Below are 14,693 nucleotides of genomic sequence, written 5' to 3'. Positions count from 1 at the left end.
AAAAGAATGTACAGAAATCAGTTGCATTTCTATACACCACCACCAAGACAGAAGAAAGAGAAATTAAGGAGTCGATTCCATTACAATTGCACCCAAAACCATAAGATACCTAGGAATAAATCTAATCAAAGAGACAAAAAATCTGTACTCAGAAAATTATAGAATACTCATGAAAGATATTGAGGAAGACACAAAAGAAATGGGAAAATGTTCCATGCTCATGGATTAGAAGAACAAATGTCTATGCTATGCCTATGTCTATGCTACCTAAAGCCTATGTCTATACTACCTAAAGCAATCTACACATTCAATGCAATCCCTATCAAAATACCATCAACTTTTTTCACAGAAATGGAACAAATAATCCTAAAATTTGTATGGAACCAGAAAAGACCTTGAATAGCCAGAGGAATGTTGGAAAGCAAAGCTGGTGGCATCACAATTCCAGACTTCAAGCTCTATTACAAAGCTGTAATCATTAAGACAGTATGGTACTGGCACAAAAACAGACACACAGATCAATGGAACAGAACAGAGAGTCCAGAAATAAACCCTCAACTCTATAGTCAACTAATCGTCAACAAAGCAGCAAAGACTGTCCAATGGAAAAAAGATGGGTCTCTTCAACAAATGGTGCTAGGAAAACTGGACAACCACACGCAGAAGAATGAAACTGGACAATTTCTTTACACCACACTCAAAAATAGACTCAAAATGGATTAAAGACCTCAATATGAGACAGGAATCCATTAAAATCCTTGAGGAGAACACAGGCAGCAACCTCTTCAACCACAGCCACAGCAACTTCTTCCTAGAAACATCGCCAAAGGCAAGGGAAGCAAGGGCAAAAATGAACTATTCAAGGGGCTTCATCAAGATGAAGAGCTTTTGCACAGCAAAGGAAACAGTCAACAAAACCAAAAGACAACTGACAGAATGGGAGAAGATATTTGTGAATGACGTATCAGATAAAGAGCTAGTGTCCAAAATCTACAAGGAACTAATTAAAGTCAACACCCAAAGAACAAATAATCCAATCAAGAAATGGGCAGAAGATATGAACAGACACTTTTCCAAAGAACATATCCAAATAGCCAAGAGACACATGAAAAAGTGCTCAACATCACTTGGCATCAGGGAAAAATAAATTAAAACCACAACGAGATAACCACCTCACAGAAGCCAGAAGGGCTAAGTTAACAAGTCAGGAAATGACAGATGTTGGTAAGGATGCAGAGAAAGGAGAACCCCCCTACACTGTTGGTGGAAATGCAAGCTGGTGCAGCCACTCTGGAAAACAGTATGGAGGTTCCCCAGAAAGTTGAAAATAGAGCTATCCTACAACTCAGCAATTGCCTTACTACGTATTTACCCCAAAGATACAAATGTAGTGATCCGAAGGGGCATGTGCAACCCCAGTGTTTATAGCAGCAATATCTACAATAGCCAAACCATGGAAAGAGTCTAGATGTCTATCGATAGATGAATGGATAAAGAAGATGTGGTATACACACACACACACACACACACACACACACACACACACACACATGATGGAATATTATGTAGCCATCAAAAATGAAATCTTACCATTTGCAATGACATGGGTGGAACTAGAGGGTATTATGCTAAGTGAAATAAGTCAATCAGAGAAAGACAATTATCATATGATCCCAATGATATGTGGAATTTGAGAAATAAGGCAGGGGATCATAGGGGAAGAGAGGAAAAAGTGAAACAAGACAAAACCAGAGAGGGAGACAAACTGTAAGACACTCTTAATCTCAGGAAACAAACTGAGGGTTGCTGGAGTGAAGGGGGTAGGAAGGATGGGGTGGCTGGGTGATGGGCATGGGGAAGGTATGTGATATGATGAATGATGTGAATGGTATAGACTGATAAATCACAGACCTGTACCAAATAATAATGCATTCTTACATATTATATGAAATAATGCATTATATATTAATTAACAAAAAATCAATTAAGAAATAAATTACCACCTGGAAAAAAATAAAAACAAAAATTCTAGTTCTCTAAAAAAATTATTTTTATACCATCTAGCAAAAATTGTGACAATATGTGTTTTTAATAGCAGAATTTAACGCACCAATTAACCTGCCTATATCCTTGGCACAGCACTTTCCTAAATGTTTGCCCTATGTTAATCTGCATTTCTCTACAAGTGAAATTAAAACCTTCTTTTAATGTTTTTGAGACATGTGATCCAAACATTTCAGTCTTTGATGTTCTTAATCTAATCAGTAAAGAAAATATAAACTTGTGTAGGAAAGAAAATTAGCACTATTTTATGTAATTTTAAATTGTGGACAGTGAGGGCCAGATAGGGAAATATTTATGCTACTGAATTTAAGAAAAATCAGAAAAAAGATACTATTAAATTTTCTTGTTAACATTCCCATTTTCTTGGGAACTCTACTTCTATTGTACTCTCTTATATAAGAAGAAAATAAAACTTACTTCCACTGTTTGATATATTGTAAGGGATTAAGGTTGCATCCTGCATCAGTTAAAGCTTTTTTGTATTGCTCCAAATCAGCCTGAAATAAGCAAAGAATGGTATCATAAAAAATTTTACTTTTGTGAAAGAGAAGATGATTTTGTTTGTTATTACTTGATTAATCAAAAAGTTAGACCAAAGGCATGAGTTTAAATTCTAGGTACCCAAGTAGAGTGGAGTCATATTTTAAGTGAGTATATAAGTGAGCACCTGAGACAAAAATCATATCTAATGAAAATTACCTTTGTCAGGCTCCCAAATCACCTAACCAGTATTCTGTCATCCCTTAGTGAGTCCAACAAAGACAGTTTTTTTCTCTCCATTTTTGAAATAGACTGCCTTTCCTTGGGATAAGCAATAAATAAATATCTGAATAGAAAAAGAGCATTTTAAAACCAGAAACACAAGGGGACATTGTGACATGACACTGACTGATGGGAAATGTAGATTCAGGTTTTCCCCTCTCATATGCACTCTTATGGTCCAAATTCATTAACTGAGTATCAGGTGTCTTACACTTTTTAAAAAATTGTTTTCTCTTTCTTGCTATTTTTGTTTCCTGATGAGTAAGTGTAGTTGAATTCCTGTACTTTATAAAAGCCTATCATCATAGTGACTCCACCATAAAAATTTTACAAGACAAGACATTTAAAGCTCAACAGAGATGTTTACTCCTTTGCATTTTGGGGGCTATCAGGCTGTCATAATTTGCTTTAAGCCTATTAGTGATCACTTAAACTTATGAAAAGACATGGTCCTTACCAAAAATAAATAAAAATATGTGGTCAAAATAAGGGAACATGGAATTAACTCTTAAATTAATAAATTCTTAAAAAAATACTATAAATAGGCTTTTATCCTTTATATATATATGTATATAATATATATATATACACACCTATATATAAAGCCTGTAAAAATCCCCTAAGATACAGGTACGAGATATTCCTGAAAAGAAAACCACACTTGCTTACTGAATTAAAATAAAAGCTATATGCCCAAAATAAAGCAGAATTGGCCTAAAGGAAATACTGGGTTTAGTTTACTGTTTTAATGCACCAGAGATTTTTGACCAAAAGAAGTGTTATGATCAAACAGACTTTTAAAAATAAATGCTGCCAGAGAAGGAAAGACGTTTACAATTATATCATTCTAGATGTCATCTCTAAAATTCTCATACTTGTTGCTCATCCAGTAAAATTTCACTGAGTTAACATTAGAGAGAGTTAGCTGACCTCTAACCCGGCAACAACACTGACACCAAAATCACCATTTGCCTTCAAAAATCAATTACCTAAACATTTTTTTTTCTTCAAAAGCAACTGATGGCCTACCACATAAAATGAAAAACAACAAAATTACCCAAAAAATTACCCAATCTTCCAGTGAGGGAAAAAAAAATCTTTCAGAAAGGAAAATGTATCATTTTCCAATCATTCTTAGAAATTTATTGATACAGAAGTTATTTGATTGCAATATAAAAAAAGTTATTTGATTGCAATATAAATCTGAAGTTTAATCTCAATAAATTTAAAATTACAGTATTAATGTAACTTTTTGGAACTCTGAGTATTCTTACAACTGACTCCTTATATTCTATAATGAACATTAGTTTTAATAACCTTAAAATATTACCAAATTTTTACCTTAGGTTATAGATAAATTCACTGGAAGACATTAGTGGCTATAGCTCAAAGAAACAGAGCTTTTAAGATTATCACATAATAAGAAATAAGACCAATGTTTCAAAAAGCATAGCAAACTTGGCTAATTCAGTTTATAATAGCTATTTTCCAGAAATAAGAATCTTGGCCATTTGAATCCAATTCATATCCCAACAACTTAGAAGTGGTCAGACATTTCATGAGTGGATAGTTCTCTTTATGACAACAAATACTGCTATAAAAACTCAGCAATAAATAGAACTAGCCTTAACAAACTGTTTTTCTTTTAAAGAAAGGAATGAGGTAGTTATTTGGCCATAGTGATCTGGTCTTTTATTTTTGAAACAGACAAATATTTCCCCTTCTACCCAATAACTGAACAAGGAGGACATACCTCAGAGGGTGCCTGCTGTGCACTTATATAATAAATAAGAAACAGCCTCATTTTATCTTCTGGAGTTCCTGCTACATAGGGAATATAAATAAAAAAACTTTCATAATTCTGGTTAAGTATTATAGTCAACACAAGTATGTAAAAATTTAAGGCACATAACTGTGAAAAGATAAAATATGGTTCTTGATTTAACTGACTTAAGATTACAGGCACTATAACTATACCCACGTACAATACAGATATGGAAAAAATATTAAATGCTGTGGGATTAAAGGAATGGAATACAGAAGTATGTCCATTCTATCTTTCAAAATATCTGTAAGAGATTTACATTTTGTATGTGAACTAAGAAAGAAAGAAAGGCATAAGGTAGGGTAATCACAGAGATGGAAAGGGGATGCTGTAATAATTATGTAAGGACAACAGATATAAAAATGAGACTGTTCGGGGAAACTAGCTATATGGTCATTCTAGGTTTCGGGTTACAAAACTTTGGTACTTCTCAAAAGTGTGGTCACCATATAAATGTCTCTTCCTGAAGGGTATCGTATCACTTACAAGATTTGGAAAAAGAATACATTTATATTAAAATAAACACTGTTGTATAATACAAAATATATTTGCCTGAAATTGTTTAAGACAAAACATGAGATTTCAAGGAAATTTCTTGCTTGCAGTGGGTCTGATCTGCTAATCCTATTACCCAGAGCCCAAAACTGGACAGAAAAGCTCATTTATTTCCCCCTCTGCTACTGGGTGTACTCTGGTGCAAAGCACTGGCCAGTGGTAACACAATTTCACCACCAACAAATAACAATATGCACTCTCACTTCAAAGTGTTTATCCTAATACTCAAGAACTTGAAACTGTTACACTTTATTATAGAATAAAAACTAGGAAAATTTTTTCAAAACATGACTAGTGAACTATCGATTTTTTATATTGTTCAGAATCCAGATAACCATTCTCAAATTATCCTTATTCCCTAAATATGACAATGAACGGTAATAAAGATCAATGATGGGTTTTCCAAAGTTCTGATATTTACAAATAAATGTATCTTGGACATTTTGAAAATCAGGTTATGAAATTCAGGGTCTTGTTTAAGTCCTAGGAGAAAGCTATTTTTGTTTAGCAGGTAATTTGTTGGCTGGGTTCAGGCCAATTCCAACAGCTTTCTGTGGGTTGTGGCTCCACCACTGATTTATATTTTCAAAAACTTCTGCAGTGCTACTGGATCTGTCCAACCATCTAGTGGACACTATGGGAACTGGGAAACTGTCTAGCCCTTCAACTCGCAGTCTTTGAAATAATACTGTTTAGGATCTAATTCACATATGTGCAGCTCAGGGGTGAGCCCAGGAATTCATAAACAACTTTATGAGGTTGCTTTCCTGAGCTCCTTCCTCTCCGCAATCTTGGTAGTTTCCAATTCCCCTGGCTCTCCCTTTTTGGTGCTCTATCCTGAAAGCTTTGGCTTTAGTTACCCTGTTCCACTGTGCATTTCCTGCAACTATGACTAAGTAGTTAGAAGGCAAAGAGAAAAACAAACAAACAAACAATGAGGCTTGCTGCAGGCTCTTGGGACCACCACTCCTAAAAGAGGAGACAAAGACTCCCCTCCTTCAGAGTTTTAGGGGCCTGTAAATCAACATCCTCAGCATCTAGTATAGCCTTTCTAATAGCAGGCACTTATTCTGCTTAAAGAAGAGAGAGTTCCCATTCTCTTCTTCAGGAGAAACTTATTTTATAGTTGCTATAGTGTTAACAATAAGCCCTCAAAATTTCTGCTAAGGATTTTAAGAATACTATGATGGTAAGAGTTGGAGAATATCCTGATGCTTATAATAATATTAATCACAGGGGCCCCTGGGTGGCTCAGTGGGTTAAGCCTCTGGGTCCTGAGATGGAGCCCTGTATCAGGCTCTCTGCTCAGCGAGAAGCCTGCTTCCCTCTCTGCTTACTTGTGATGTCTCTCTCAAATAAATACATAAAATCTTTACAAAAATATTAATCACAGAGGAATCAAATGGAAATTACAAAAATGCATCCTTTACAACTGCAAGTACTCTAGAACCTCCAACTGGCAGCCTGGGTCCTCCTGTCATACCTAAGCTTCCACCGGAACTGCTTCAATTTTAAAGTCACTTTTCTTACTGAGTAATCGAATGTATCTTAGGGAAAAATTTTAAGTAGAATTCAGAAAGCTTTTTGTCTCTCTGAACAATTTGCGAGTAAGTTTTTGACCTGCTGTCCCATCATTCCCAAATGTCAGACATTCCTCAATATAATAAGCTCAATATAACAACTATCAAAATCAGGAAATCAGCATTGATAAATTAGTAATAACATATAATCCTCAGATGTCATTTCAAGTTTCACCACTAGCCTGTAACATCCTTTATGACAAAAGGATCAATTTTAGCATCATGTGGGATATACAGCTGCCACACAACATATAGTTAACTTCTGTATGAAACAGTTCCTCAGTCTTTCCTTGACTTACATGGCCTTGATGTTTTAGGAGATTACAGGCTTTCTTTTGTTTTTGTTTTTGTTTTTTTGGTAGAATATCTCACAATTAAATTTTGTTTGATATTTCCTCATGATCAGATTCAAGTTATACACCTTTGGCAGGAATATCACAAGAGAAAACTATGTTCTTTGTATTGCATCCTACTGGATGGGGCATTATTTCAATATGTCTCATTACTGACGGTGTTCACTGAGATTACCTAGTAAGGGATCTATCATACTTCTCCACTGTAAAGTTAGTTTTCTCTTTGTAATTAAGAAGTATTTTGCAGGGAGGTAATTTGAAACTAAATATCCTGTGAAACTTGAACTTACTCTTTTTTTTTTTTTTTTTTTTTTTTAATGTTAAAATAGCTAACATTATATTTATTGAGCACATATTATGTCCTAAGCACTGTTAAAGGTTTTATTTACATTATACGCAACTTCTTTCAATTAATTCCTTCTATTTCCATCTTTTTTTTTTTTTTTTTTTTTTTACATTTTTTTTTTTTTAATTTTTTATAAACATATATTTTTATCCCCAGGGGTACAGGTCTGTGAATCACCAGGTTTACACACTTCACAGCACACACCAAATCACATACCCTCCCCAATGTCCATAATCCCACCCCCTTCTCCCAAACCCCCTCCCCCCGGCAACCCTCAGTTTGTTTTGTGAGATTAAGAGTCACTTATGGTTACTCTTTTACTATTATCTCTGTGGACTGATGGCTTCCTGTTTCATTCAGTGAGTTATAATCTGTTATCATTATTTTAATACTCATGATGTCATGATCTCCCCACTGGGGGTCACTTCAAGCTGACTTCTGGGTCTCTTTGACATGTCCCATCACTTTCTGAGTATATTCCTTGTTTTCTGACACAACAAACTAATCTAGGCTCATTTTCTATTTTCTCTTCCTACCTCAGCCCTGGAATCAACTACTTCTCCAATGAGCACAAAATGGTATTTATAAGATAAAATCTTTACTACTGGAGTATTGTTTCTCCACCCCTGCTTATTTGGCTGGACTAGGGAACACATATAGGTGTACACACACCTATCTGTATTTATTTCTCTGACAAATACGTAGTGAAAACACAGGTCTACAATGACACCTTAATTCCAATCCAACATTACAGGGCTCATTATATTTTTCTCCCTTTCCATATTTATAACTTCCTTCCTTTACAACAGGAAACCTAGCTCCTTTTGTATTATCTGACATACCACTTATTTAACCAGTCTGTGGTACGTAACAAATATCCTATCTCTGCAGCCATCCCCTTGCCTGCATGGACGTCCTCTCACTCCATTTGGGCTCTGATTCCCTACAGTGGACTCACATGCCTGGCCACACATCTCACCCCACTTAGATTGATGCTGGGTTGCTCCTGTGTACAGTCACCTTCCTCAATCTGTTAGAGCTTTTTTTTTTAAATAAGATTTTATTTGTCAGAGAGATCACAAGTAGGCAGAGAGGCAGGTGGCAGAGAGAGAGAGGGGAAGCAGGCTCTCCACTGAGCAGAGAGCCCGATGCAGGGCTCAATCCCAGGACCCTGAGATCACGACCTGAGCCAAAGGCAGAAGCTTGACCCACTGAGCCACCCAGGCGCCCTGTTAGAGCTTTTATATACCATTCTTTCACATGTGGATACTCTGCTCAATTCACTGGGGGCTTTGACACCTAATGGTAGATCACCAGTCTTCCTTCTATCCCAAATGTGGTTGCCCTTCTTATCTTGCTCAGGTTCCAACATCTTGTTCTGGGCTAAAGTGGCACCAGAATTCCACTTTGCATGAAGACCTACCTTGTTCTGCAATTCTTAATGTCTTTACAAATAAACCAAAAAAGTAAGGGAAAGAAAACAGGAAGGGTCTGATTTTTTTTCTATCAACACATTTATTTGCTTTAACTTTACTTAAAACTTACTGTAAATAATAAGGAATAGCTCTGAAGTGATGGGCTTATATATTTTGCATTTTTTCATTACAAATGCAGGAGGTTGAGCCCCACATTGGTGCTAGATATCACAAGTGTAAATACCTTCAAAATGCTAGGTTCTCACTACAAATCTAGCTTCTTAAAAGTGTGAGCAATATTTACAGCTTCTTAGAAGTTTTTAGGAGTAGAATCTCTAATTACAATTTGGACTTTATTATTTTTCAACTTGGAATAAGGTCTAAAACTCATACCTAACTCTAACTCAAAAACCATCATCATTCAGCTAAATAATTTATATGCAAAATATAAACTGAAAAGCTTATTTACTTTTTTATTCATTTTGGAAAAGCACTGAAATTTGAATTGAAAGCTATTCTGAAATGATCAAGTCTCTAAAGTATAATTTTAGAGGATAAAACCTATACGGATCCCATGATCATTATAATTGAAAGCAATAATTACAATACATTTTTTAAGTACAAAGAATCCTATCTTGTTTTAAGAAAAGCTAATATAGAAATAGTTAAATGCAAATATAAAGGGACTGATTAAGGAGTTTCTTCTAAAGTAAATTCCCTAAATATTTAAAACAGAATTCAGTTTTAGATATATTTTTTTTAGGAAACTCTTTAGGGTTAAACCAAGGTAATTAGAGGGGTGCCTGGGTGGCTCAGTGGGTTGAGGCCTCTGCCTTCAGCTCAGGTCATGATCCCAGAGTCCTGGGATGGAGCCCCGCTCTCTGCTCAGTGGGGAGCCTGCTTCCCTTCCTCTCTTTCTGTCTGCCTCTCTGACTGTGATCTCTGTCAGCCAAATAAATAAATAAAATCTTAAAAAAAAAAACAAAACCCAAGGTAATTAGAAAGTATAACATTTAGAGACACCTGCTTTGAATGTTATACCTTCAAAAATCTTCCGAAAATCAGCAGAAATTGAACTTTAGATATATTATCACATTAAATAAATGAATAAAACAAGTTCTTAAATACCATGAGAGAAAAGTTCAATAAAATAAAATGCAAATCATTTTTCCACTTTAAGAAATGCTTTGCTACAAACTTCTCAACAGAAAATAGTTAGCATGGGTTGTCAGAAAAAAAATTATTCTATTCAGATATTACTTAAATTGAAACGCTGGTTTCATCAACTGTGAATCTTAACAGTAACCTTGAATTTATGGTACATACCATCAGGATCTGATATTATATCTAGAAGAGATTTATCCAGAGTAGTTTTGCTCATTATTTTTTCTTCGTATTCAAAATATACATCTAGTTTTCTTGCCTGTTTCAAAATAAATATTAGATTAGGCTACATCAAGTAATAAAAACATACTAAGGGCCTCTCAGCTTACAAGTTTCTATGTTTTATGATCAATTTTTAAAAACAAGCATTTTCTAATAGAATTTATTTTCAAAGTTTCTTACTTTTGATTACTTAATGTGAAAAACAATTGCCTATTTTATCATATCTGACTTGCAAATTCAGAAGTAATTCTGCATATTATATATATATTAGCAAAGAGAAAAATCACACCAATCTCATTTACTATATTAATTAGCAACTAGCATATAAATTATATTATATTCCATGCAAATTAATGTCAGGTAGTTATGTTATGTTTACTTTTTTAGTCCACAAATCCATACATTTTTACCTTAACTAGACAGAAAATTACCCTAAATAATTTCCAGTGGTTTTTAAATAAAACTAATTTTCCTACTTAATTCTTTGAAGTTTTAGGTAATGGGAAAGTAGTCAACTTAGCTTTTCTGTATGATACCTCTTCTGAATTAAAATTTATTAAAATTATCCAAAAGAAGTTAAAATGTTAGGTTCCTCCAAGGTAAATAAAAATTATCATTACCGAGTATCTACTAAATTATGATTCAATAATACCAAAGAGAAAAGAATATAATTTCTATTGAAAGTGTTCACAATCTAGGAGTAGAAAACATTCATGAAATAAATTAGAATACTCAGAGATACCAATGAAGAACCAAACTATAAACATAGAACATAAATATATTAAGCTAAAATGAAAGAGTGAAACAGTTAACCAACTGTAGAGGAGAAAGTAATATATTTTGACTTAAGTTTTGAAAGTGATTTGGGGACATGAACAGAGTTCATGTCAGTGAAACGGATCATACCATGGCATAATCAGAGTGCAGAATTCTGAATGGTAGAGTAAGGAGTGATTTCATATATAAGGTAACAGAAAGTCAGTCAGAGTCCTTCAGTCCCATCCCCCCGCAGTGGCACACAAGGCCAGAGTTTTAAATAGATGAAATACTTTAAAATACGTTAAAAATCAAAACAACATAAAAAGGTGTATTTTGAGACCTGTCCTCACCCATCTTCTCTTCTACCCCCATGCCTATGGATATTTACTTCAATTATTTCTTCTATAGTTGTCCAGTTCCTTTATGCAAAATGTAAGAAAATAGGGTCTATATCCTAGTATTCTTCTGCTTTTTGACACAAAGGGAATATACTATACTCTTCTGTTCCTTGCTTTAACTCAACAATCTATTCTGTATCAATACATAGGGAATTCCCTTGTCAGTCAACTCCTAGTAGTATAATAAACTCTGTAAACAGAGTTTTCCTTCTTACAAATCTTTTGACCCTTCTCAGGCAGGAACTATTTTAGCTACTGTATAAAGCTTCTTTCAGTACCACAGATTAAGAGGTGAAGTCTTAGGAATGGAAAAATATAATATTAAAATGGACAAAAGAAATAGAAAAGAGATTCTAGGAAAGAGACCATGATAGTGGCTGTGGGAATGGAAAGAGACAGATATGTAATAACATGTGAATGGAGATGTGAAGCAAGGTAGTGAAAAAAAGTCAAAGATAACTCCAGGGGAACTAGGATGATGGCAGTAGCAACTATGTTAATGTGAACTGAATATTAACTGGAAAAGCCTAATTATCTGTAGAGTGGAGCCAGGAAAGAGGAGGTGGGAGGTGATAAAACTGTATTAAGCTGACTTCAGGCCCTCATAATCTTCTCTAGCCAACCTTTTCTGTTTCACCACTATTCACTGTATTTAGTTTCCTTTAGTCACATCAAATAACCTCACTTTTCATTAAACATCATGTATGCTTTTAGTCCTCTAAGCACAGGCTTGGGTTAGCCTCTTAGCTTTTTAAGAATATATTCCTTCTCCGTTACCTGTGCAGTGAATTCTATTCATTAAGGATGAACTTCTGTGCAACTCTCTTCAATCTCTATTTCTTTCTCTTCTTGCCCCTCCCTCAATCTCCTTCTTGGCTGGAAGAATTTATTATTCCCTTGAATGTGTACCATCAGCATCATATATACCTCTTCATAGTATGATCACACTTTATTACTCTTCTTTGTTTACATCCCACCCCTCTAGAAATTGTTTAATCGTTTCACCCTAGGAGTCTAAATAGCACCTGGCTGATAACAAGTACTTGACAAAAGTATTTGTTGAATTTTTCAACCAAGAGCAGGACATACACAGATCAAGTAGTAATCTTTAGAAGTCATGAGAGTAGATAAATGAACTTCTAGAAACGAAAAATGCAAAGAATTGTCTTTGGTGATGTAATATATAAAATTAAGTATCCTAAGGGCCATAATGGACTTTAATGTCTGTACGTACAAATCAGGGAAGAAACATGGTTCATTAGATTTCTTTTGCTTTCTTCTTGATATATCAACATACTTACATTATTTAAAGTTCTAATAGGCAATAGAAATAGAATCCAAAATAAGTTGGTTTGACTAATAATGGATAGGGAGTTTCTTTTGGAGGTGATGGAAATGTTCTAAAAGTACATTTTGGCTGTGGCTGCACAACTCTGTAAATATACTAAAAACTAATGAATCATACACTTTAAATAGGTGAGCTGTATGGTATGCAAATTATACTTCGATAAAGCAGAAAAGAAAAGTAACTTAGCACTTTAATATACCGATTCCCATAAAAGAGGGAAAGGAGAAAAGTCCAGATTTTCTAATCTGCATACGAGATCTTGTTTATGTCCCGGATCTATTTGTGCAAGGCATTTTACTTGCAGCTATGGCTTTCAAATGCTTTTAAACAGAGAACCTCCGGACCCTCACTCTCAAACCATATCTTTTGCAGAACCCTAAACATAAGATATAAATGACCCATCAAATGTCCTTATAATGATCTAGAGTACCACTACTAGCGTTTAAAAACTATTAATTTAGATAATCTCATTTAATTCTTTAAGTAATACTATAAACTAGGAATGATTAGTCCCATTTTAAAGATGAAGAAACAGACACACAGAAACATATATTTATTCAAGGTTACCAGAGTAGAAGTAGTAGAGAGTTGAGATTCAAATCCCGGTCAGACTCCAATGTACACCACAGATAAAGAGTAGGGAAAATTATATTTTCCTCAAGTATAATTTACTGCTTCTTTTGTATATGCTTTATGAAAGAAAGTATATTTGTTGATTAGTACATATTTGGGCTTTTTTTGGTAATACACATAATTTATGTATATGTGGTAAAAGGTTATTTTGGCCAATATATATATTATCTAGAGATCCTTTCTCAGTTTCTTGAAGTAAAGGAAAATACCAAGAGAAATAATTTCTGTAATCCCAAAGATTATTTTTATATAATGTGAGTTCAAAGGAGAATATAATTTGGATAACAATAGTTACATGTAAAACAGACAAATTAAAAATATAAAACAAAATTAACAAGGTCAAGATAATAAACAGATTTTTGGTAACTTCAATAAATATCAAGAATAAATAGTAGGAAGGGAGTATTATAGAAAACCAAAGGACTATGCATGGAATACAAACTACATCTAGTGAATATGAACTCTGAAAGCCATGAATTTCTCAAAAATCTCTTTTAAAGGGCTAAGTAAAGAATCTGATTTTTTAAAAATTCTAGTGTTTTTCTTCCAATTTCAGAATTGCCAGTGGAAAATCAGCCTGATGTTTTTTACTCTTCAGTATACTACCTCAACATTTATATTAAATTAACATAAAACACACAAGCACAACTTTTTTTGACCGGTAACAGCCTATTTTTAAATAGAACAGAAGTGGGCACTTTTAAAAACCAGCTTGCCCCATTCACTCACAAAAATGGAAAATTCTTAAGAGTTATCTGGGATGTACAAGTAGTATTCCTAATTTGTCTTTTGAAAAACCATTACCAAGAGACATCTGTCAGATGACCTGTACAGGGTTTGAAACCAATTCCTTCTTCCTTTCTGTAACTTTAAGGGATTTTTCTTTCTCTTACCAATTCTTTCCATTCTAGCTACAAACACTACCATTCTGGTGCTCTCTGCTCACTGCTAGGTACAATTCTCATTCCTCACCTTAGTCTATGACTGGTTGATGACAAAGTCTAGAGTAGTATTTCTTGGCCTTCCCTCGTTTCCAAACCCCAATTCTATCCCCTAGCACAAGTTAGCAGTGAAAGTAAAGGTAAGAAGGATTAGAGTTGGGGCACCTGGTCATAGGTTAAGTGTCTGACTCTTGACCTCAGCTCAGGTCTTGTTCTCAGAGTCATGAGTTGGGCTTCACACCCAACTTAAAAACAGAAAAAAGGAAGGATGAGAGTTATACCTCCTTTTACTATTAGGAATCTCAATATTCTTCTTCTACTTCTCACA

At 34.4% G+C, this 14,693-nt stretch overlaps 1 protein-coding gene across 3 annotated transcripts in view; it reads right to left on the bottom strand.

The window, feature by feature from the left end:
• SCFD1 (sec1 family domain containing 1) overlaps nucleotides 1-14,693 on the bottom strand; it is a 107,710-nt gene that overhangs the window by 36,569 nt on the left and 56,448 nt on the right. For all 3 annotated transcript variants that reach the window (XR_006602829.1, XM_013057596.2, XM_004755155.3), the window contains exons 15-17: nucleotides 10,227-10,323; nucleotides 4,580-4,650; nucleotides 2,482-2,561 (exon numbers count right to left, since the gene is read on the bottom strand). Coding sequence is in view for 2 of the 3 variants with exons in the window: in XM_013057596.2 (XP_012913050.1) it covers nucleotides 2,482-2,561; nucleotides 4,580-4,650; nucleotides 10,227-10,323 (248 nt within the window). In the remaining variant the exon portion in view is untranslated. The remainder of the gene's footprint in view (nucleotides 1-2,481; nucleotides 2,562-4,579; nucleotides 4,651-10,226; nucleotides 10,324-14,693) is intronic.

This window comes from Mustela putorius, unplaced genomic scaffold (assembly GCF_011764305.1).
Source record: "Mustela putorius furo isolate JIRA1106 unplaced genomic scaffold, ASM1176430v1.1 tig00003898_pilon_pilon_pilon, whole genome shotgun sequence".
NCBI classification, from domain to species: Eukaryota; Metazoa; Chordata; class Mammalia; order Carnivora; family Mustelidae; genus Mustela; species Mustela putorius.
This window is presented reverse-complemented; position numbering and strand designations above follow the sequence as displayed.